The 21,812-nt window shown below is 47.9% G+C and overlaps 1 protein-coding gene across 1 annotated transcript in view; it reads right to left on the bottom strand.

Annotated features, from left to right (window-relative positions):
• The window catches only part of Dock5 (dedicator of cytokinesis 5), a 182,989-nt gene extending 161,497 nt beyond the window's left edge, over positions 1–21,492 (bottom strand). Inside the window, exon 1 of the mRNA XM_048422301.3 lies at positions 21,277–21,492. Coding sequence (XP_048278258.3) covers positions 21,277–21,319 — 43 coding nt within the window. The 5' untranslated portion in view covers positions 21,320–21,492. The remainder of the gene's footprint in view (positions 1–21,276) is intronic.
• Between the last annotated feature and the right edge of the window lie 320 nt (positions 21,493–21,812).

Raw genomic sequence — 21,812 nt, forward strand, 5'->3', positions numbered from 1 at the left:
TTGAGTCCCTAGCAGGCTAAGCAAGTGCTCTATCACAGAGTTCCATCCCCAGTAGGTAACTTCTGAATAACTCTGATCACAGTATCCCGGGATAATTACTCTGTATTACCAGTTGTTGCTAATCTCCTGATGTGTCTAATTTGTAGATTGTACTCTATTATCATGACAGGGTAGTCCGGGCAGGGTTGGGTATGATCTAAGAGGTACTCACTCCCTAGGAATTTTGGAACAAATCCCTTAAGGCTACAGGCAGGACTAAGTCCATGGAAGTTCTCCAAGATACTCCAAGGAACCAGGTAAACTTATCTAGTTGGACCATTAGATTACAAATCACCCTCGGGGGCAGCACTAGGCTCAGAGCCCAATTTGTAGGCTATGACGTCTCTTCCACATCAGCTCCTTTCTGTCCGTCATTCAGTTTCTGTTTCTGCGCAGCTTTTCTTTCCTAGCTCTGGGCATCAAGTGATTTCAACCTGTTGCCTCTGTAACAAAGCTGTCCTCGAGATGTCCTCACCAAACTCCCAGGCGGAATCTGAGGAGTTACTCCTTTCTTCGTGTCAAATCATATATGTACTTGCTATGGCATCCCTGGGGGACACGCTCTCACAGACAACAACGGCAAGAGGCTGACTCACGCAGGGCCCGTAGGTCTCCCTGAAGCTTGGGACTGGCAGGGACAGTCACTGTTCACCACACAGAACGAACCAGCCTCTAGGATCTCACGCTGGAGGAGGCCTGCTCCACTCTCACAGCCAACTGTTAAATGTGGAGGAATGTTGTGAGCGCCCAGCTAATCCGCTGCTTCTCTGAAGTTGGCCACAGTGGGGATATTTGCACTACAGATGTTGGCACACGCTACGGATTTAGGCTGCTTTGTGTAACCACCCCTCCCGGAGAGCAGCTTTCTAGCACACCAAGCTAGGGGTTTGGAGGGGACAGAACAAAACCTCAAAGTACAGAACAATCTGACACAATCTATACCACCTCTCTCCACCCTTTGCTCCCACCCAAGGGGACGACTTCCTTCCTCCCCACTTGGTACAGAGACCAGCGCTCGCTGTGCCAGAGCGGGGCTCCAGAACAGTCTTCGCAAACCAACATGTTCACCTCAAGTTCAAGCTCCCTGAAGTCTCCTCCACTAAAATGAGCTGTTTCCCTAAACGCCACGATTCGCAACTGCCCCCCCCCCCCGTTCATGTTCAGCCTTCCTTCCGTCAGGGTTAATGCTGGCTTTAGAGTTTATAAGGCTCCCACAACCAGCTTTTATGTTTGCTTCTCCAAACCTTCCCGATGCTAGAAAGAAACCTGGCCACTCTTGGGACAAAGCAGGGAGCTGAGGATGAACAAACTCAGAAGTTACATTTCTCTAGGTCCCCATCAGAACATCTCCCTCCCCTTCCTGCACCTGTGATTCGGGACTCAGGAACTCCCCAACCCATCTGAGCCTTGACAGCCAAATCAGTCACAAGATTTCAGGCCAGAAGGCTGCAAGAGACCTGGGACTGGCACATGGGTGAATTATGCCTGTAAGTGGGGGAAAATCAGGAATTAAACAGTAGAGATTAAACTTTGATCCAAGAACACTGGATTCATAATTCAGTGCAAACCCTCCCATGTCTCAGGCAGTTCAGCCTGCCAGAAGAAAGTGCCATGGACCGGTGGCTTAGCCAGCAGACGTTCATTTTCCTGCAGTCCTGGGACTGGAAGTGTGAGATCAGAGGGCAGCAGGGATGGTTTCTGGAGATGCAGTCATCTGGGTCAGAGGTGGCCCTGATCTGTCTGTGTCCTGTTGTGACACACAGCAAGCTCTCTGGTCTTTCCGGATAAAAACACCAATCTACCATGGGAGTCCCTCCTCTGGACTTCATGAAGTGCACATCTCTCAAAGGCCCCACCCCAAATACCATCATGCTTGAGTGTTAGAATTTCACCATACGCATGGGACTAGGTGGACATAATCCAGACCCCAGCACCCAGTAAAAATGATCTCCTCTTAAATATTTTAGGGAAGCTCACACGGAGCTTTGGGAATCGGCTTTGGAAACTGTCTTAGAGTTTCTATTGCTACACCAAAACACCAAAAGTCAGTTGGGGAGGAAAGGGCTTAATCAGCTTACATTTCAGCACTGCTGTTCTTCAGTGAAGGAGGTCAGCACAGGAACTCAAGCAGGGCAGGAACCTGAAGGCAGGAGCTGAGCCAAGACCATGGAGGGGTGCTGCTTACTGGCTTACTCCTCATGACTTGCTCAGCCTGCTTTCTTACAGAACCTAGGACCAGCAGACCAGAGATGGCACCACCCACATAGGCTGGGCCCTCCCCCGTTGATCACTAATTGAGAAAATGCCTTACAGATGGGTCTCACGGAGGTATTTCCTCAACCAATTAGATCCAAGATGACTCTACCTTGGGTCAAATTGACACACAAAGCCAGCCAGTACAGAAATTATATGAACAAATTCATAACTTTGTGTCAAGTGGAAAAAAAATAGTTCTTTATGTCAGGGGTCACTTATATAAATCATATTTCATATAAATTTATATTTCTTTTGAATAATTTTTTTTAAAAAAATCATATTACAGTTGACATGTTAAGAAACTCTGGCCATGATGTCATGGGATGGTTTATTTGCACCAAAGCTTCTTCAGACAAAGTCTTTGGAGGAAGCCTTCAGAAGCTCAGTGTCAGCTTCAGACATGACATTGTGGGGCCAATAACCTCTCTGGCACTATTTAATATTTCAGAGACTTTCAAAAGCATCTGGGTGTCACTTGGGAAGCTGAGGCAGGATGATTCTACTGGGCTGGAGGCCAAAATGAGCTACAAAATAAGACCTTGAAGATAAAAAAAAAAAGAAACCTCCAAAAACTGAAAGTTCTCTATACTCTGAGACTCTAGAAGTCGTAGAAAATAATCTCTCAAATTTATTTTATTGACACAGGGTTGGCTATCTCCAGCTGTCTTAGAACTACCTAGGGTGACCAAACTGGCTCAGAACTGACAGAGATTAGCCTGCCTCTGCCTCTTTGGGTACTGGGATGAAAGGCATGTGCCACCATACCTGGCTTCTTTTTATTTTACAGACTTGGAGTGCGGGCGGACCAGACGAGGGGCTGGAGAAACGGCTCAGTGAGAGAAGAGCACATAGCACACACATGAAAGTTGATGTGGTAGTGCCCATCTATAATTCAGTGCTGGGTGACACACAGGCCCATTGCAGGGGCTCCCTGGGCACCCTACTGGAAACAACGAGGTGCGGTAGAGAGTGACAGAGAGAGACATCCAAACTTCATCCTTGAGCTTCCACATACACCTGTACAGGACACACGGGGGAATGCATTCAGACTCGTGCACACATGCATTCACCACACACACGCACAGACACACAGACACACACACACAGACACACGCACGGTGGGAGAGACAAAAAGACAGAACAAGCGAGTGAGAGGGGGCAACAGAGAGGGAGAGAGGGAGAGTGAATGTGAATGCCAGAGCACGAAGGGACCATCTCTGCAACACAGACCGAAATCCAAGCCCTGCTTCCTTATTCTCGTTGTATTTTTAGTTTCACTGCCCCCAGTTTCAGCCCCCAAGCCTAAATGCCCCTGAGTAGAAAAATCAAGTGGCCGTTATAAAATGGAGAATTCCTAAAGCTAACAAATGCTTGCCGGAGGTTAGTGTGTGTGTGTGTGTGTGTGTGTGTGTGTGTGGCGGGGGGGGGGGGGGTACCAAGAAATTCTAAGAATCTCATGGTTATGACTATTTCAACAAGAAAAAGGAAAACACTGATCATCTACCAAAAGAATAAAACTTGTCATTCAAGGCTGCTGACGCAGTCAGGAAGAAAAAGACACACGTGAAGGGCAGAGCAGAACACAGGACACACGTTACCTGACAATCCCTCCATCTCTGTCTTCCTTTTTGTTTTCTAACAGCTGTATGTGTGCACACGTGTGACGACACATGTGTAGGTCACAGGACAGACGCAGCATTATTCTTCACTAGCCACCCACCTTCTCTGAGACAGAGTCTCTCCCTGGGGCCCTAGAGATCACTGATTCTTCCGGGCTGTATGACTGGTGATTCCTGGGGACTCCTGTGTCTCCACCTTCCCGGTGCTGGGGTGAAACTGCATGGAACCACATCTAGTCTGTTCACATGGGTGCTGCGATCTAACTAAGATCCTCATGCTTGCCAAGCTCCTCAAGGACTGAGCTGTCTCCCCATTTAAGAAGGAATTACGGGGATGCAGTTCCTTATGTCCCTGAGCCCCCCCTCACCACAATCTTTACGTTTTTCGGTGTTTCCAACAGTAAGATTGCCTTTTTCTTTCCCTGATCTCAAACTGTCTTCCTAAGTCACGCTCCAAATGCCACCAAAGGGGAAAGTGATGGGGCTACTGTTTGCTTCCGGAGGTAAGTCATTTGCTTTTGAAATAAGTCACACTGGTCAAAATCTGAATTGAGCAAGCCAACCTGTATCTAATTCAAGAAAGAAAATGTAACAGACTGATTCAGTATTTCCAAAGCACTTGGCTTAGGGCAGGGCTCAAACACGAGAAGAATTCTTCTGTGGGCTCTGGGTCTTTTCTGAAATTGTGAGCTTACATGAAAGACCTCCCCTGAGCCATCCAGCAATTGGGAAATGATCATGGGACAGCAACTTCTGCCACTGCCAAAGACAAACTGGATCTCACCGTCTCCCAGACATGTCCCAATCTTTTGAGAAGTGATTCCAGGCAATTCTACATTCAGACAACTCTTTGGGTTAAGTAGACTTGGGGCAGGCGTATAAGGCACATAGTTCTGCCCTTGGGTCTTAGGATAATTCAGGTAGTTTGTACATAATTAACAGGTCCTAGACCCCTGGTCACAGTGTATACAAATTCATGAGTTTGGCAAGCTATTTTGTGGCCCTTCATTAGATGAAAGAGAGCATGTGTGTTTGCACGTAACACGCAAGTCTGCATAAACATGTGGACGCCAGAAGTCAGTCAGATGTCTTTCCCAGTTGCTCTGAATATGATTTGTTTGGTTGCTTAAAGACATGGTCTCTAGAAGATGGTTACAATCAACTGGCCAGGTAGCTGCAAAGACCCGTCTGTCTCTACTTTTACCCCCACGTGTTGGGATCAGAACTCCCCTCCCCAGACTTTACACATTCTTTATTCAATATTCATACCCATCTAGCAAGCTGCTGCACATTCGCGGGACTCGGCTAAATGTGGCCTGTTCCTGAGCCCTAAGGGAGGTCAGTGACCAGTACATGGGATTCCGGCTCAAATGAGTGTGACTCAGACAGTCCACATGAGTTCACCGGGAGTGAATCAGCTCACTTATTCCTCTTAGAACGCCGGCCTCTTCTAGACCAGAGAGTAACTTCCTTTCTGACCAGACAAAGCCTCACGCCACCTCTGGCAAAAATGAAAACATTTTCCGGGAAGATCCTTGCAAGATCAGGCTCCTTCAAGATATCAGAGATTCATTAGACCTTGGTCTGCACCGGTGAAGGGTGAAGAAGGGTCAAAGCTAAGCACTATTATAACTATACCTAGTCACCAACAATGTCCTGTCAACGCGGAAACCAAAGTCCACAGCACTTGACTGACAGACAGGTCAGCATATGGCCTGGCAGCTGTCCCTCTCATATCTCAGACAGTGGCCCACAGTGTACCAGTACTGCGGATAGAATCTTGCCTTAAAGCCTTTTACGACATCAGAAGGGCAAAGAGCAATAAAAGTTAGCAGACTTGGACTTCAAACCCCAGCCTCAAGCAGCTACTCTCCAGCCTCACTCTGCAGCAAAGTTGACCTTGACAACTCCACTTTCAAGCCTGGCTAGGAGTCAGGGCACACAGTGGGCAGAACTAACAGTGGTGGGCATGGTTCTCAAGCTGACTTAGCATGCGCCCCTAAGCAAACCAACGCATGTCTCCATCTTCCTCAACAACTCAGATGTTTCTTTTCTAAAGGGCATGCATTGACAATCCTGGGTGGCAGTAATAACTGTATACAGATGCTGTTTAATTGCTGAAATGCTTTATTTTAGGTAATGTGAAATAAAGTAATTGTGTCAGATTTAATTGCCTTTAAACTGAGAGGAATGTAACCCGGAGAATAATGCTCTATCCAACATAAACAGCTACTCAGCTTTGAAAGAGCCAACAAATTAAAACTCAAATTAATGAGATGTGACTGTAAGTTTTACATTTTAGGATTAGCAACAGATGAGAGTAACATTTCAAATTCCATTCTTCTTTATCTGAATCAAAATCTTGGCTCTTTCTTCTCTGATTATAATGAAGCGACGGAGTGTACATAAGCAGTCAAATGAGTGGAAGAGAGCGAAGCACACTGAGTTCCTGGAATTCTCGACGGTTATATATAATTTATCAAGTTCCATTTCTGCTAGAACGTCCAAGTCAGCATTGAGAGATAGCATAGAAAACCTTCACACCAAACCCACCTAAAACATCCTGTGTGGTTTGGGGCAAACCTCCAAACACTATGTTTTGGTTGTTGGATCTCCAAGGCAGAGGTGACTGCAATGGCTTCCGTGGGTCACAAATGGCATTAATAACAGCAGGCTGGTTCCAATTTATTTGTGTTAGTCTGTAACCCATTCGCAACACGCAGACTTTAAGAGACACGAAGAGATTCCACGAGTGTTCTGGGGCTGGGGGAGATAGCTCAGTAGGTAAATGTGCTTGCCACCAAGCCTGATTAAGTGAGTTTTGTCCCCAGGACTCATGTGGTGGGAAGAAGAGAACCGATCCCTACTAGTTGTCTGCTGACCCCCGCATGCACCCTGGCAAGTGTGTGCACACTAACAACACACACACACATGCACATCAAATAAAAAGACAAAAAAAATAAAAAACAAAAAAACCAGAGCCTTCCTTTCTATTGCTGAAGCCTGATTTCCTCTCCCCTTCAGGAACCAAGGCTGGACAGTTACTTTCTAGTCTTTCAGCAATGGAGAATACGTACCAGAAAAAAGATACATGTTTTCTTTTCCTCTTATATCCTGTGCCTGAAAATGTGTCTGACAAGTAGCAGGCAATGTGAAAGTCCTTGTGTAATGGCGCGGTCAATGCTCTGCCCGCTCTATACATTGTGCTGAAACATGTATATCCCAGGAAAGCCCACAGCTGTGCATTCATGAGGTCGAAGTGCCTTGTTCATCCTCTAAAAAGCCTCTTCCAGTTTGATATATGATATACATAAATGAATATTTCGCTTAATTTTCACGACATGAGAACTCACCTTAGCCAGGATCCACTTTAAGAAACAGAGAGAGAGCACCTGAGCGACATACCCTTGGCTTGACAGCATCTGCCTTCTAGGCCGCCTTTCTCAGACACTACCCACTGCCACATACGTAGGCCTCTCTTTAAATGTCTACATAATTCTCCACCATACGCACAGGTTATAAATTATGGAGCCCAGCCAAGTGATATTTTCTTTTCCACATTTTCACCATAAGCAATAGTTGGACAAATAACCTCTGACTTTCTCATCCTTCCCCACCTAGCAGTTAGATAAACTCTTTTAAATGAAGTTGAAGAGACAGCAATTATGTGCATGCTCGATGTGAATCATCCCTTGCTGGAACGATTCAATTTTAACCACCCCATGTCAACCACTAAGACGACTATGACTCCAAAGAACAGTTAGCAGATCAACTACACTCTCATCTCAAGTACGCCGAGCTCCCCAGTCCATCGGATCCTTGGCAAAGTAGGCAGCCATGAACTTCACAGAACCGACCTCTGAATGCAGCAAGCTGAAGAGGAGAAACCTATCACATCTGACGCAGTCAGGCTCTGACAAGCCATCCTTCACCGGCCATGGCGCAGAGCAGATGCAATGCACTCTTCACTCCTGCTCTGAAGGAAGCCAAGGCACTGCAGCAGAGCCTCTGAAACCCGGCGGACGAACGCCCCTGTTTCAGGAGAAGCTGCCTCAAGAAAGAAAAAGAACATCAGCATCTGCATGAAACGAGGCTGCCTTTCCTCCCCGCCGTGTCAAGCAGTCCATTCCCCATCAGAAATCACAGGCCAGGAGAGACAATCTGTGAAAGAACGAGATGCCAGGCTCGCACTTAAAGGGTGCACGATGTGGCAGTCTCAGTTTGCACAGATCCATCTCTACCCTTTTCCGACTTTCACGCCATTCTCCTGCTCCTCCATTAATAATTATGCCCTCCATTCATGTCTCGGTGCTTTGTCAGACATGGGGACGGCAGTTCTCAAGCCTGCCAGTGACTCAGTGAGAAGTGGCCTGACTTATTAATTTTATGATGAATCCCATGTCAGCACCGTTGTGCTGTGAACCAGAGACCCAGGACCCCATGGCAATAGCCTGACACCAAGTGAGAAGTCAGCAAGCAGCCAAACCATGGAAGCCACAGTCATCCACTTCGTAGGCTCAAACACTTCCTTCTAGAAACTCTGAAACAGGAAGCTATTTTTGTAGTACCTTCCTATTTTAGTAGGAAGGAATTTTTTAGTAATAGGAATGTAGTGGGGCTTTTAGTTGTCAATGGGTGTCTTTAATTTTTGTAGTGTTTACACAGGGCACAGGGTTTCACACACGTAAGACAAATGTTCTACCACTGAGCAACAACCCCAACTCCTGGATCTTTCTCTTGTCTTGTGTGCTTGTTCCTTGAATTGGGGTCTCATGAAGCCCACGCTAGCCTCAAACTTAGCATGTAGCTGTGGTCGGCTTTGAACCTGACCCTCTTGCCTTTAACGTCTTGTGGGCTAGGATGAGAGGTGTGTGTCATCACACACCTTATTTATAACAGAAACTCTTCCTGGAAAATCAGCAAAGTCAAATGGATATTTTTGTCTTGGGATGCAAAGCTGGTAGAGAAGTTTGCTCCCTTCTTGGGGGGGGCGGGGAGAAGAGCAGTTAAGAAACAGGTTGAAGCCACCCCTCACCCCAGTGCCCAATGATCTTTGAGGCAGAGGAGGGAGAAAGGATGGAAAACTCACAGGAGGAGAAAGACTGTAAGACTGATAGGTAATTTCAATGAAACCGTGCTATGCAGTCATAACGGAGCATGCACACGTATGAACTCACAGAGACGATGATAGAATGAACAAGACCTGTGCAATAGAGGGGGGATGGGAGATGTGTAACCTCACTACCAGCTAAGGAGCTATTAGCATCTGGTAGCTATTGGGAGAGGAAGAGTCGGTTTGTTTGATGTAGGCCCCCGTAGACTGACCACATGTCAGCGCAGGTCCCAATCGCAAGGCTAGCAAGGCAACACAAACGGGTCTCCATAGAGAAAGACAAGAAAGGGTAGCATCAGAGTACGTGGGAAGGGATGGGATGGTTGAGAGGGGGCAAGGAGCATTGAAGGGAGCGAATACGTTCAAAATACACTGCACGAAATTCTCAAGGAATTAATTTTTAGTTTTAATATTTAATACATAAGGAAGTCAACTACTGTCAGCTATTAGCGGTAAGACTCTGGAAGAGTCTCTTTAAGCCTCTAGACTTTTCTTCTTCTCTAGGAAGTGGTGCTGCCAGGATCTAGTTCATAGGACTTCATGTCCCATACACAAGGGGGCAGAACTGTGAGGTTTTACAACATCCTCAGGACTTGGCTTCACAGCTGGTCTCTGGCAGTAACACCTGGTGTCGTAGTTACGTCGCTGCTGCTGTGAGAAGACACCATGACCAAGGCAACTTACAGAGATGGGGTTTATTTGCGCTTACGGTTCCATGACGGCAGAGTGGGGGTATGGCGGCAAGAATGGTAGCCGAGAGCACAGGCTGAGCGCTCGGGGCTAGAACCCCACAAACAGGAAGCAGAGCAACCTGGGAATGCAAGAAAACCTTGAAAGCTCAAAGCACACTCCTAGTGATGCATTTCTTCCAGCAAGACCATACCTTCTAAACCTACAAAAACAACATCACCAACAGGGGACCAAGTATTCAAATGTCCAAGACTATGGGGAATATTCTCCCTCTCCCTCCTCCTCTTTCTTTTTTTTTTTTTAAAGATTTATTTATTCATTATGTATACAACATTCTGCTTCCATGTGTGCCTGCAGGCCAGAGGAAGGTGCCAGATCTCATTACAGATGGTTGTGAGCCACCATGTAGTTGCTGGGAATTGAACTCAGGACCTTTGGAAGAGCAGGCAATGCTCCTAACCGCTGAGCCATCTCTCCAGTCGCCCCTCCCCCTCTTTCACACACGCATTTGTTTTTTGAGACAGGGTTTCTCTGTGTGCAGCCCTGGTTGTCCTGGAACTCACTCTGTAGACCAGGCTGACCTTGAAGTCAGAGAGGACATTTTTCATTCAACCCACTACACCTGGGACTTGAGGGCCACATGGTCCCACGTTCATAGCACACAGAGTACAGGTGACTAAGCCACCACAGGATATGGTCTTGCTCAGCTTGACTGAGTCAGCAACAACCTGGTCACACCTCTGCTGCAATCTCGTTCCCTCATATTGCCTGCAAGGGCAGGGAGCTGAAGATCCTTAGAGGAGGTGACTTGGGGGTCCAAGTGCGCCCTGACTAGGACAGTCAGAGTTGGAAAGAAGATGGTTCAGCCAGTAAAAGGTGGAAAGTAATTCTGACACCATTTGAACAACAGGGAGGGCCTGTATGAAGCCCAAGCGCAGAGACACAAAGCCCACTTGTCTCTGGCTGGGATCCTGGTTGCCAGCAATTCAGTCACTGGACGGGCCCTGTCAGCCTGGGCTCAGGGAAGGGCCCTGGACATCACTTGGAAAAACACAATGAATTCATCCACTTATCAGCTGCTTCCCTGTTCCCATTTCTGCCTCCACCCTCACCAAAGCACTTATTTGGGCTTCCCAGCAAAACCCAGCAACCCCAAAGCAAATTGGGTTTAATTATAAACCACGGCTGAAGCATCACTAAAGCACATCCTTCAATGCCCACAAGGAGGATACATCCTATAGGTGCTTTTTACCTCTGTAGAAAGGGGGAATGTACATTTCCCTCCACTGGGGGCAAAAGGGTGATTTTTTTTTTTCTGAGACAAAGTCTCTTGCTGAGTTGACTGGGCTGGCTTCCAACTAGTGGCAGTCCCTCTGCCTCAGCCTCTTGAGGGATGAGATGACAGGTGTGTATGTATTAGCACATCCAACCCTCCACTGAAATACTAAGTACTTCTTGACCTCAGAAATACAGGCCAGGCCAAGGGTCAAGTTCATTCAAAGTAATTTCAAAGTCCTGGACCACACCTTTATCTGTTTACCTATCTTTTTTTTTTTTTTTTAAAGCCAGGATCTCTCTGTGTAGTTCAAGTAGGTCCTTCCGGCCTCTGCTTCCCCAGTGCTAGGAATATAGGCATGTGCTACCCACATGGAGCTTTTATTCATTCCTTGAAATGTACTAAAAATCCTTCATAAGTAAAGGGCTATGGTTGTTATGCTATTACACTGAGTATTTCTGAAAATAAGCTAATAGTTGGAATGTTTCCTTTATAAGAAACTTTGATAGTGAGAGAATAAATTCTTATCTTCAGTTCCTCTAGTTTATCTCTCAAAATCCATCACTGGAAAAAAGTTCACTCAAACTCTCAGCCACTATGGTGACTGTATCGCCCTGAGGACCATCACAGAAATTTGGGTAAGCTTTTGAGGGAACAGTCCTCACCCTACCTCCCAAACTGCCCTTGACTTCATCATTCTCCTGCCTCAGCCCTCCCACTGCCAACAAGCTGAGAAATGCCCCTTGTCAGTCGGTGTCCACTTTCTCTCCCTCACTACCTAGAGTCGCTTCCCTTTTCTCTGAGGATACCCACTGGACAGTATCTCTATTCCGACAGGAAGGCAACACATCTCCTTCTGTGGTGCCCGAGGCAAAGGATTTTCTACGTCTCTTTTATCCGCCAAGACCACACCTTCTTTCTTTGCCAACTCCTGCTCAACACAGCATTCATCCAATGACTCAGACCAACCCCGCCCCCCTCCAGGTCTATTTATTGTCACCAGCTTCTCAATCCAGCCAGGTCCTTCCATACACAACGAGAAAAGCCTCCATTTCATTCCTCCTTAATAAATGCTATATTGATGATTTTAGTTCCTCGCCTATACCGGTGACATCGTCTTGTGATTATCAAGTTCAATAGGCCTACTTTCTCTATGGATCAGATGTCTTCTTCCCCACTGCCGTGTACCTGGTGGGAAGCGTGTTTATGCATATTCTCCAAGGAGGGGGTAGACCAGTTAGGTAAATGACGGACAGAGAATCATCTGTGCCTTTGCATATTCCCTGGGTGCAAACTGCAAGCCAGGTAGCATTCCTGGGGCTGGGGTATGCTGCTAAAATCTGAGAGCTGCTTCACACTTTAGTGTATGAGCAGACAGTCAATCTCAACAAGTAAAGGGCTCGGCACACAGAGATGTGAGCCAGGATAGTGGCGCTTCCACATGAGGGACCTCAGAAGGGACTGAGGAAGAGTTATCTGGAGACCTGGATAACCAAAGAGAATTGAATTTATTTTATCATCCCGGAAGCACATTCCACAAGAGGGAGGTGCAAGTGCCAAGGCCCTGAGTCAAACTGAACTTGCAGAGTACAAAAAACAGAAATGACGCCAGCAGGGCTGGAGGGAGAGGGGATGCAAAGGGGTATAAAGAACATGGAGCTTAAGCTATGACCAAGAGGTCCTACGCCACTAACCACACCTGGGAAGCATGGAGGACTGACGGGGGAGGGGACATGGCTATGTACAGACCAGAGAGGGGAAAGATCAAGGACCTGGAAGGCCACCAAGCAGGCTTGTAGCGAAAAGGCAACATCAAACATACCAGGAAGTGGTGGTGTGAGGACAAACTATGAAGGAAGGACAAAACTTGGTGACAGGACAAACTGGGGATGACTCTTGGCCTTGGGTCTGAGCCTAGCACAGAAATGACAGGAACTGGGGAAGGTGCTGGTATGGGGGGTTGTCGTGTTAAGTAGGGACCATCCAGTGCCTAGGAGAGCTGCCTGCTGTAAGTGGGATGGGATGTAGAGATGCCAGGAAGAGGCCTGCAGGGGTCCAAATCTGGAGATAGAGAGACGCATATTAAAAGAGATAGGATGAGATCATTGGTACCAGGCAGGCAAAGACACCGCACTGACAAAGCAAGAGGGCAGGGAGGTCAGAGGTGGGGCCCTGGGAGACTGGACGAAGTTGGACAAGAAAGCCCTCCGGGAGTCACCTGGGGGCTCGGAGCTTTCCTGGGATGCACAAGGGTCAAGTCCTAACACAGCATGGCGAGGGAAGCTGTTAACTCAGCACTCAGGCAGCAGAAGCAGGAGGACCCGAATTTTAAGGCCACCATCCTCCATGTTTCATTCAGACCAGCCTGCCATTACATGAGAGCCTGCCTCCAAACGGGGGTGGGTGGGCACAACGGTATTAAATCTGATGAAGCGATACGGAACAAAAGCCACATGGGACGAAAGAGATTCCTATTTCCAACTCTTTATCTAGCGACAGCTGATCATCAGCATGTAGTCTCTGTTCATTAACACTCATTGCTAACTCCCTTATCACTCCTGCCGACTCTGCCACCAACCCATGCAGAGCAGCGACAAAGGTGCCCAAGTCTCCAGCAAGACTGAACAGAGTGACAACTCTGCCCTCTGCACTCCAGAACCCTCAGTGGATCCCTGAAGCTTCAGACAGTAACGAAGTCCACATATACTATGCTTTTCCTAGACATCCAGAGTTAAGATAAAGTTTCACTCGTAAGTTAGGCACCCGTAAGCGAATCACAACTGTAATAAAATAGAACTGTAATAAAATAGAACAGCCAGAACCATATACTTGAGTAAAACTGCCAGGATTACTAATCTTGGGCTTTGGGGCCGTTAATAAGCAAAATAAAAGTCACACAAACAGAGCACTGCCAAACCCCAGTCAAGCTGCTGACTGCGATGGCTCCTTAGTGGCTAACGGGTGGGCAGTGTATACAGCATGGATACTGAAGACAAAGGAATGCTCAATGTTCTGGGGGACAAACTAGGACTGTGGGGGTCACCATGCTACTCAGAACAGCATGCAACGTTAAAAAAAATGTATGAATTACTTGTTCTGGAATTTTTCCATACTGTGTATATCATCACAGATAACTTCAACAGTGGAGAACAACCTGGGAGAAGAACCATTGTACTTAACGATTCAGTGTTTGCTGAACATCACAGAACACAGCTCCTGTGAACAAGGAGACTGGAAAGACGTCGAAGACTCAGCCAGGCACCAGCCTCCCCCTTTTTAGTAAGAAGCAGGCCGTGTTCAGTCAGAACCCCGCTCTGCTACTTCATTTCCATTCCCCTATTCTATAATTGCTTCTTTATACGGCAAACAATGAGAAGGAGGAACAGATCTGACATAAACTGTGCTAAGTTTAAAAAAAGAAAAAGAAAAAGGGGGGAAAGTCAGACAGAGAAAGAGAATATCACATCAAAAGCTGTGTGATGGCAAGCAGGTGTGACTCCAGCCATAGAGGGAGCCCACAGTCAGTGATCTCCAACATGACAAGACTCAGGTGGCATAAACACCTGAGTCTGGGAGAGGAAATGCAGAGTAAGGAAGTTTGGTTTAGGGGTGGGACTATAGGGGCTTCGGGAAACCTGCGCCTGTTGCTTCCCTGACAAAGACAACAGTGTCTCACCGCTGTACTCCAGCGCTTAGAACTCTTCCCACAAAGAGCCCTCCTCGGCATGGGTCACCTCTATAGCTGGTCACATCAGAAATCCAAACTGGCATGTTTTGAAACTATAAATTCAAAATCACTATACGGAGCCTGATACATGGGAACATCAACACATAGTCTTTTACGAACAAACTTTTTTTTTTCAAACAAAAACTCTTGGAAGCATGCATTTGGCATATTATACTTATGTTCCTTTAATTTTTTTATATTTATCTATTTTACGGATATGAATACTTGCCTGCTTATATGTATTGCAGCATGAATACGTTTGGTGCCCGTGACAGTGAGAAGTGGCCTCAGATCTGCTAGCCCTGGAGCTGCAGATGTGATGAGCCACCACGTGGGTGGGAACTGAACACTGGTCCTCTCCTGGAGTCGTAAGTACTCTTAGCCACTGAGCCATCTCTCTATGTCCCTTGTGTGTCCCCTTAATGTCTGGCTTCACAGATGGCAGCTGGAGTCTCATATGGACCTGGGGTCCTGCTGATCCACTGCCATGCCACACTTAACCTCCGGGCAAGCTCCCATGTACACCCACAAGAACCTGAGTGCGGAAAAAGGACAAGGATTTTTCAGTATCACCATGAAAAGCTTTCGCATTTCACGAGCCTCTGAAAACCTCTCTCCAGGCCCTTCATGTTCTGGACTATCCTGACATGGTGCTCAGAACAGTACTTCTTTGAAAAAAGCATAAAAAAGCGTAAAACAGCACCTCCCAAGTTCTGAGGCATATTCATTCTCTGATCCTTTTTCTCTTAGACAAATATTTCAATACAATGAGTCTCATTTTCAGTCCTCTGTAGTTTAGTTGATGTACTCAGAAATTTCATCCCATGGAAGGGATCCCAGAGCATCACCAGATTGCCAAATAGCTTCATGTACTCCTGAAGCCAAGAACCCCTGGAGTGAAGCAATTTGTGTTCCTTTGCTAGGTACCAACTTCCTCTCTTTAAAAGGAAACTGGAGATGCTGGGGGTGTAGCTCAGTTGAAAGAGTGGTTTCCTAACACTCACAAATCCTTGCCTTCAATCCCCAGCATATGTGCCAGCCAGGTGGCGTTACATGGCCAAGAATCCTAGTACTTGGGGCAGAGTCAGGAGTTCAAGGTTAGACTGGGTTACCAGAGGAAGCCCCAAAAAGAAAATCAGAGCTGGGTTTGGTGGTGCACACCTATAATTCTATCATTCAAGAGGCATAGGTAAGAGGATCCCAAGGTCAGCCAACACTACTTATCTCATAATTTTAAAAGGGGGGGGCCGGAAAGGGGGCTCAAGGATAAAAATGATACACAATTCTTGTAGAGAACCAGAGTTCAGGTCCCAGTACCCACATCAGGCAGCTCACAAACACCTGTAACTCCAGCTCCAGGGGGATCCAACACCTCTGACTTGCAACACCTGCACTCCTGTGGTGCGGGAAGTCCTTCTGTATATGCGTGGCTTTTATTGGCTAACGAATCAAGCTGTTTTGACCAATGGCTTAGCAGAATAAGGCAAGGCGGGAGTTCCAACCAGATAGAGGAGGAAAGAGTAGGTGGAGTTGAGGGAAGCCATGGAGATACCACAGGAGACAAAACTTTGCGGGTAGGCAACAACCTCGTGGTGATGCACAGATTAATGGAGATGGGTCAGTTTAGGGCATAAGAGCAAGCTAGAAATACGCTTAGGCTATTGGACAAACAGTATTGCAAATAATATAGTTTCTGTGTGACTGTTTCGGGTCTGAGTGGCCGGGAACAAATAAACAGCCTCCGACAACACTCATGCATATACGGCACCGCCTCCCCCTAAACTTGATTACAAATAATAAAAATAAATACTTTTGAAAAACAAACCAGACCAGTCACTATGAAATCCCCTCCCTGATGTTATGCCCCAGCCTCAGGAATATTGTGCCCAGGGTGAAGCAGGAAGGCAAGAGCAGGGCACAGGCTGAATACACCAAGAAAGACACAACAGCTGGCTTACGTCTTAAATTGGCACCTAAGGATCTGCTCTGCAAAGCCCAATGCTTGAGGCTAACCAGGGCAAAGCACAGCTACAGTGTTGGAGGGCTAACTGTGAAAGCCAGTGTTTCCCTCCAAAGGCTTCTTATCACGCTATAGCTATAGATACCGGAAATCCCAACATGCCTCAGTGAGCTGCTTTGCCAACAGGCTGCAAAGAATGTAATCTTTGTTCTTGACATAAATGGCTTGTGTAGAAGCTGACTTAAAAATATACTGAAGCTGAGTGTCACGGTGCGGTGCATGCTAGTTAATTCTAGCACTCCCGGGGCTAAGGCAGGAGGATGGAGAGGTCCCGGCCTGCCTGGGTTACAACAGGGAGACCCTGACTCAGACAGAGACAGGCTGACAGTGACTGAGGGACAAGCATAGTTATCATGGCTATGTGCTTAACAATCAAATATTAGTATTTTACAACTCCATACACTTAAACAGCTAAAAGGAAGAGTAACATAAAGTAATACAGACCTGGCTATATAGGTCTGGAGACTCCACGACTCAGGAGGCTAAGGCAAGAAGATTCCAACTTCAAGGCCTGCCTGGGCTGCTAAGGATCTCCAAGACCAGCCTGGACAACCTAGCAAAATGCAATAATGAAGATGAAAACGGTCTGGGAGTACAGGTCAGCAGTAGAACATCTGCCTAGGTCTCCCAAGGCCCTCCGTTCAGTCACCAGTCCCGCAAATAAGTAACATGGAAAAAGAAACAGTGAAGGAAACATAAAGTTGCCTGGCTTTGGAGCGTAATCTATTCCTAAGTACTTAGCACTCACTCTAAGGAGTTCGTTCTGGAATACTAATGTTGAGTAGTAAAGTACTTACTCTAAAGAATAAAGTCTACCAATCCCCTTTCTGGACAACACAGATGTGCACAGTGGTCACTTAGGTTTACCCAAATACTTGAGGCTGAACTAGTTCATGTTATATTCAAGAACTCAGGACCCCCAGACATTTTCAGTTCCTACTGAAAAACAATCAAGAGGGAACCAAAGCAGAGCCCTGGTGGGGACTGTAACCTTTCCCAAGCACAATTCAAATGCAGACGACAGTCCACCCTGGCAGCAAACCTTCCCTGAGTGGCAGGCTCCTCTGCAGCAGACAGTCACAGGTAGGGTGGCTGAAAGTCACCAAAAGCCTCAAGATGGCTACCGGGCAGCTTTCTTCATCATCTGCCCTCAGCAGTGACAACATCCCAGGGCAGTACGGCCACAGCAGTACACCCAAGGATGACATCCAAACGACATTCAAACAACCTAAGGAATGCTTCCTTACTGCCACAGAAAATAGTGCAGATTCTGGCTTCTTCCAATAAAACCTACATTTTGGGTTGGGACAAGTGAAATATAAATGAAGTTGAACTGGAAAAAAAAAACCTGTATTAAATCCCTAGAAACGTTATGTTAGCCCACCTTAAAGGGCCCCTCAACATCAAGGGCGGTTACTACTGAATACACTTATAGAGGTGGCCCCTCGCCCACAGCAGACATGTTCCAAAACCCCAGTTGATCATGAAACCCTGTAATACCCTGCCTACATAAGCCTATGATAGTTTAATTTATTAATTAGGCACTGTAAGACATGAACAATAATTTTTTAAAAAAGATTACAATAGTATATCAAAATGTAAGTTATATGTGTTTCGTTCTCTCTCTCATATACCATTTCATATTTGGGCCTCATCTGACTACTGATAACTGTAACTTCATGAAACTGTAAGGAGAACTACTGTAGACCTGGCAAAACCTTCTGATTGGCAGAAATAAAAAGCCATAACCTTTGTTTGCCAGAATTCTTCCCCTGGGGAGACATAAACAGCTAGCCCCTCTTTGTAGGGCACTAAGGACAAACCAAGGCATAATTCTACCAAAGTCCAACTTGGGGGGACCATTGGGCTTACTTACAGAGCACAAGAAGAGTAGGGGACCCCAAAGTAATCTTGGCACCAGAAAGTCTCACTCGGGCTTGGATGAGGAACTTCCTTTCAGTTACCCTCACATGCACCCTCTATGTGTACGCAATTCGGGCAGAATTAACACACCTAGCCATGCTGAGCATGGTGGTGCATGCCTTGAATCCCAGATCTTAGGAGGCAGGTTCAAACACATCAGTTCGAGGCCAGCCTGGTCTACAGTGTGAAGTTCCAGGGCAGCCAGGGCTACACCAAGAAACAAACACCTAGACAGAGAGTGTATGAGGGCGCAGCTGGGATCATAGAAGAGAAACCAATGATCCTCCCTAACTCCTCCAACTTCAAGGGTCAATACATCTGCTGGCATGGCAAGTAGCCACAGCAGTTTTGCTGACCAGGCTAGCGTTCTATAACACCTGGTGGTGGGGAGAGCTAAGGGAAGGTACAAAGTAGAGACTCAGTGAAGACCTGCAGAAGCAAAGCTGAAGGAAGCAGTAGGCAGATTTGAACCCCAAGGGCAAAGCTAGAGAGGGATGCAGTGTTGGGAGGGTTCTGTAGAGGGGGGCGGGGCAAGCACAAGGGAGCAAAGCCCCAACGGACTGGCTTTCCGTGGAATACAGGAACACAGTGATGAGCCGATTGTCCACCGTGGAGAGGTCACAGAGGGGGAGTGGAGGAAGGGATTCCACTATGGGAGCTCTGAAAACAGCTCTCTTGGGCTCTCCTGCAGCCAGGGCAAGCTTCCAAATGCAAGAGTCCAGATACCCCAGGGGAGACTCATCCCCCTGCCCCACCTCCGTACAGATTCTCTGCCTCAGCATCCACGTCGACCTGAATCTGCCTGTGGTGTCCAGTGAAGTAAGTATCCCTGATGACACCCTGGAACAACTCTGCTGAGATCTGCCCCCCTAGAAGCAATAGCCAAAGACTTTCCACAACCTCTGATAAATAACCAAAACCCTGACTTCAGAGCCCAGGAAAATACCGGAAACAACCGTCGTACTCCATGCCTTCAACAACATACAGTACTCTGTCAGAAACGTACTTGTTGGGAACTACTTTTTTTTTTCCCCTTCGGTTTTTCGAGACAGGGTTTCTCTGTAGCTTTGGAGTCTGGAATCTGTCCTGGAACTCACTTTGTAGACAAGGCTGGTCTGGAACTCACAGAGATCTGCCTGCCTCTGCCTCCCAAGTGCCGGGATTAAAGGCATGCACCTCCACCGCCCGGTTTAGAAATTTTTATAATTAGCGACTAGTTAATGCTAAACATGCTTTTATTCATTAATTAGTACTTTATACTGCTCAAATAAATTCCCTCTTTTTGGTGCAGGAGAGGGAACCCAAGGCTTTGGACATGCTATATGATTGACACACCCAACCCTTCATCAATTTTACAGTATTTCACTTACACAACAATCAGTTACTTACTAGCTGGCACCTGGCCAACAATCCTATCAGAAGTTTGGGGGTTAAGTCAAGACTTGGTGATCTGGGGCTGAAGAAATCTCACCTATCTGTGTGACCTGCAGCCATGTGGAGGAGCAAAAACTCTAAAAATCAAGCCAAATTTTAAAAAAAGTTTTGGGAATTTATACATAGATACATATTTACAAATGCCGACGTGCAGGCTTTCAACCTGCATCAAATTAATACTATACTAAGGACGACAGGGGAAACTTGAGTCACGGTTAAGGAGGCACATAGGACTTATGTCTGAAAGGAGTCGAGATGTCACAACAGACTAATTACATCAGGCAGTGTTTCTGCGGGGGCCCGGGAGGTGAAGGAAAAGAGGCGTGCTGAAGGGAGTGAAGTGAAGGATTACATTTCAGCCGTGCCAAGTGAATGAATCCGAGAGAAAGTGATAAAATTCTCACACAACATACTTGTTTATCCCAGAGGCTCTTTTTAAAGTCTAATTGTCATGGCAATCGTCCGGCTAAAGGTGAGTGCTTCTCACCTAACCTCCTTCAATCAAAAGTGAAAGTGGAAAGCTTGTCCACTGGGGTCCAAACCCGCATTGCCACGGTTTCGGAACCAAACCAAGGGGCCAAACAGCTCAACAACCACGGGGCTGGAGGATACCGCGATCACGAATTGCCACGCGCCAGTGCGGAACCTATCCCCTTCTTGCCCCGCGAGGAAGCTGTGTCACGCCTCCTCATCCACGCCAGTAGGTCGGATGGGTATCCTCACACACAGCCCCAGGACCCCTTGCCCTGCTTCCCACGCCACACACTTCCTGCCTCTTCCATCACCTCCACTTGCAACTTAGGCTTCTAATTCTGTTTGTGACTGCGGTCAGGATTGCAGTCCCAGGGAAGGGAAGACGACGGACTTTGGGGCTTCGGAGCGGGATCTGGAAAAAGGCAGGCGCAAAGCGCACCATCCCACGTGCGACCCTCACTGGACACCTACGGCAGAGGGGAGCCGGCGCGCGCTCCTATAGGGCGCAGCGCTGGAGTTGGGGGTTCGGATGGGGGATCAGAGTCCCCAAACCTAGCAGCACTTTTAGCAACCAGGGAGGGCAAGACGCCCGGGGCTGCAGCACGAGGGGGGCCGGGCTGCCGAGAGCGCGCCAGCTCGGCGGGGCCAAAACCCGAGGCGGACTCGGTGGCGCTCGGGTCAGGGTGGGGCGGGGCAAATACTCACCAACCCCGTACTTCTGCCTCTTGGTCGGGATCCAGCGGGCCATGGCGACGACCTCGCCCCGCGGCGCTAGCGGCTGTAGCTACTCGTGCTCTGAGCGCTGCTGCTCCGCTCGGACTCTTCCGCCATGTTCCGGCAAAACTTGGGCGACTTTGGCGCGCCCGGCCGCGTCTCCGCCGCGCCGTCCCGCCTGGCTCGCGCCCGGGGTCCCGCACGCCCGCGCCGTCCGCTCGCCCGCCCGCCCGCGGTCACCTGCTGGGGCCGGCGGCCGCACAGCCCCGCGCGCCCTCCCCGGCGCCGCCCCGGCTCCTCCCGCTGGCCGCGCCCTCTGCTCTCCGGCCGCCCGCCCGCCCGCCTCCCCCGCCGACTCCGCCTCGCCCAGTCCGAGCCTCCGCCGAGAGCTGGCCAACGGGTCCTCTCGGGGTCGCCTCTGCGGTCCCCAGCGCTCCCAGCCTGCGCCGCCGCGCGCCGAGGAGGAGGGGGAGGAGGAGCTGGTGAGAGTCTCTGGTTGCCTCCGGACGCTCAGTAAATATTTGTTG

Source organism: Myodes glareolus, chromosome 12 (assembly GCF_982192425.1).
Source record: "Myodes glareolus chromosome 12, mMyoGla1.1, whole genome shotgun sequence".
NCBI lineage: Eukaryota > Metazoa > Chordata > Mammalia > Rodentia > Cricetidae > Myodes > Myodes glareolus.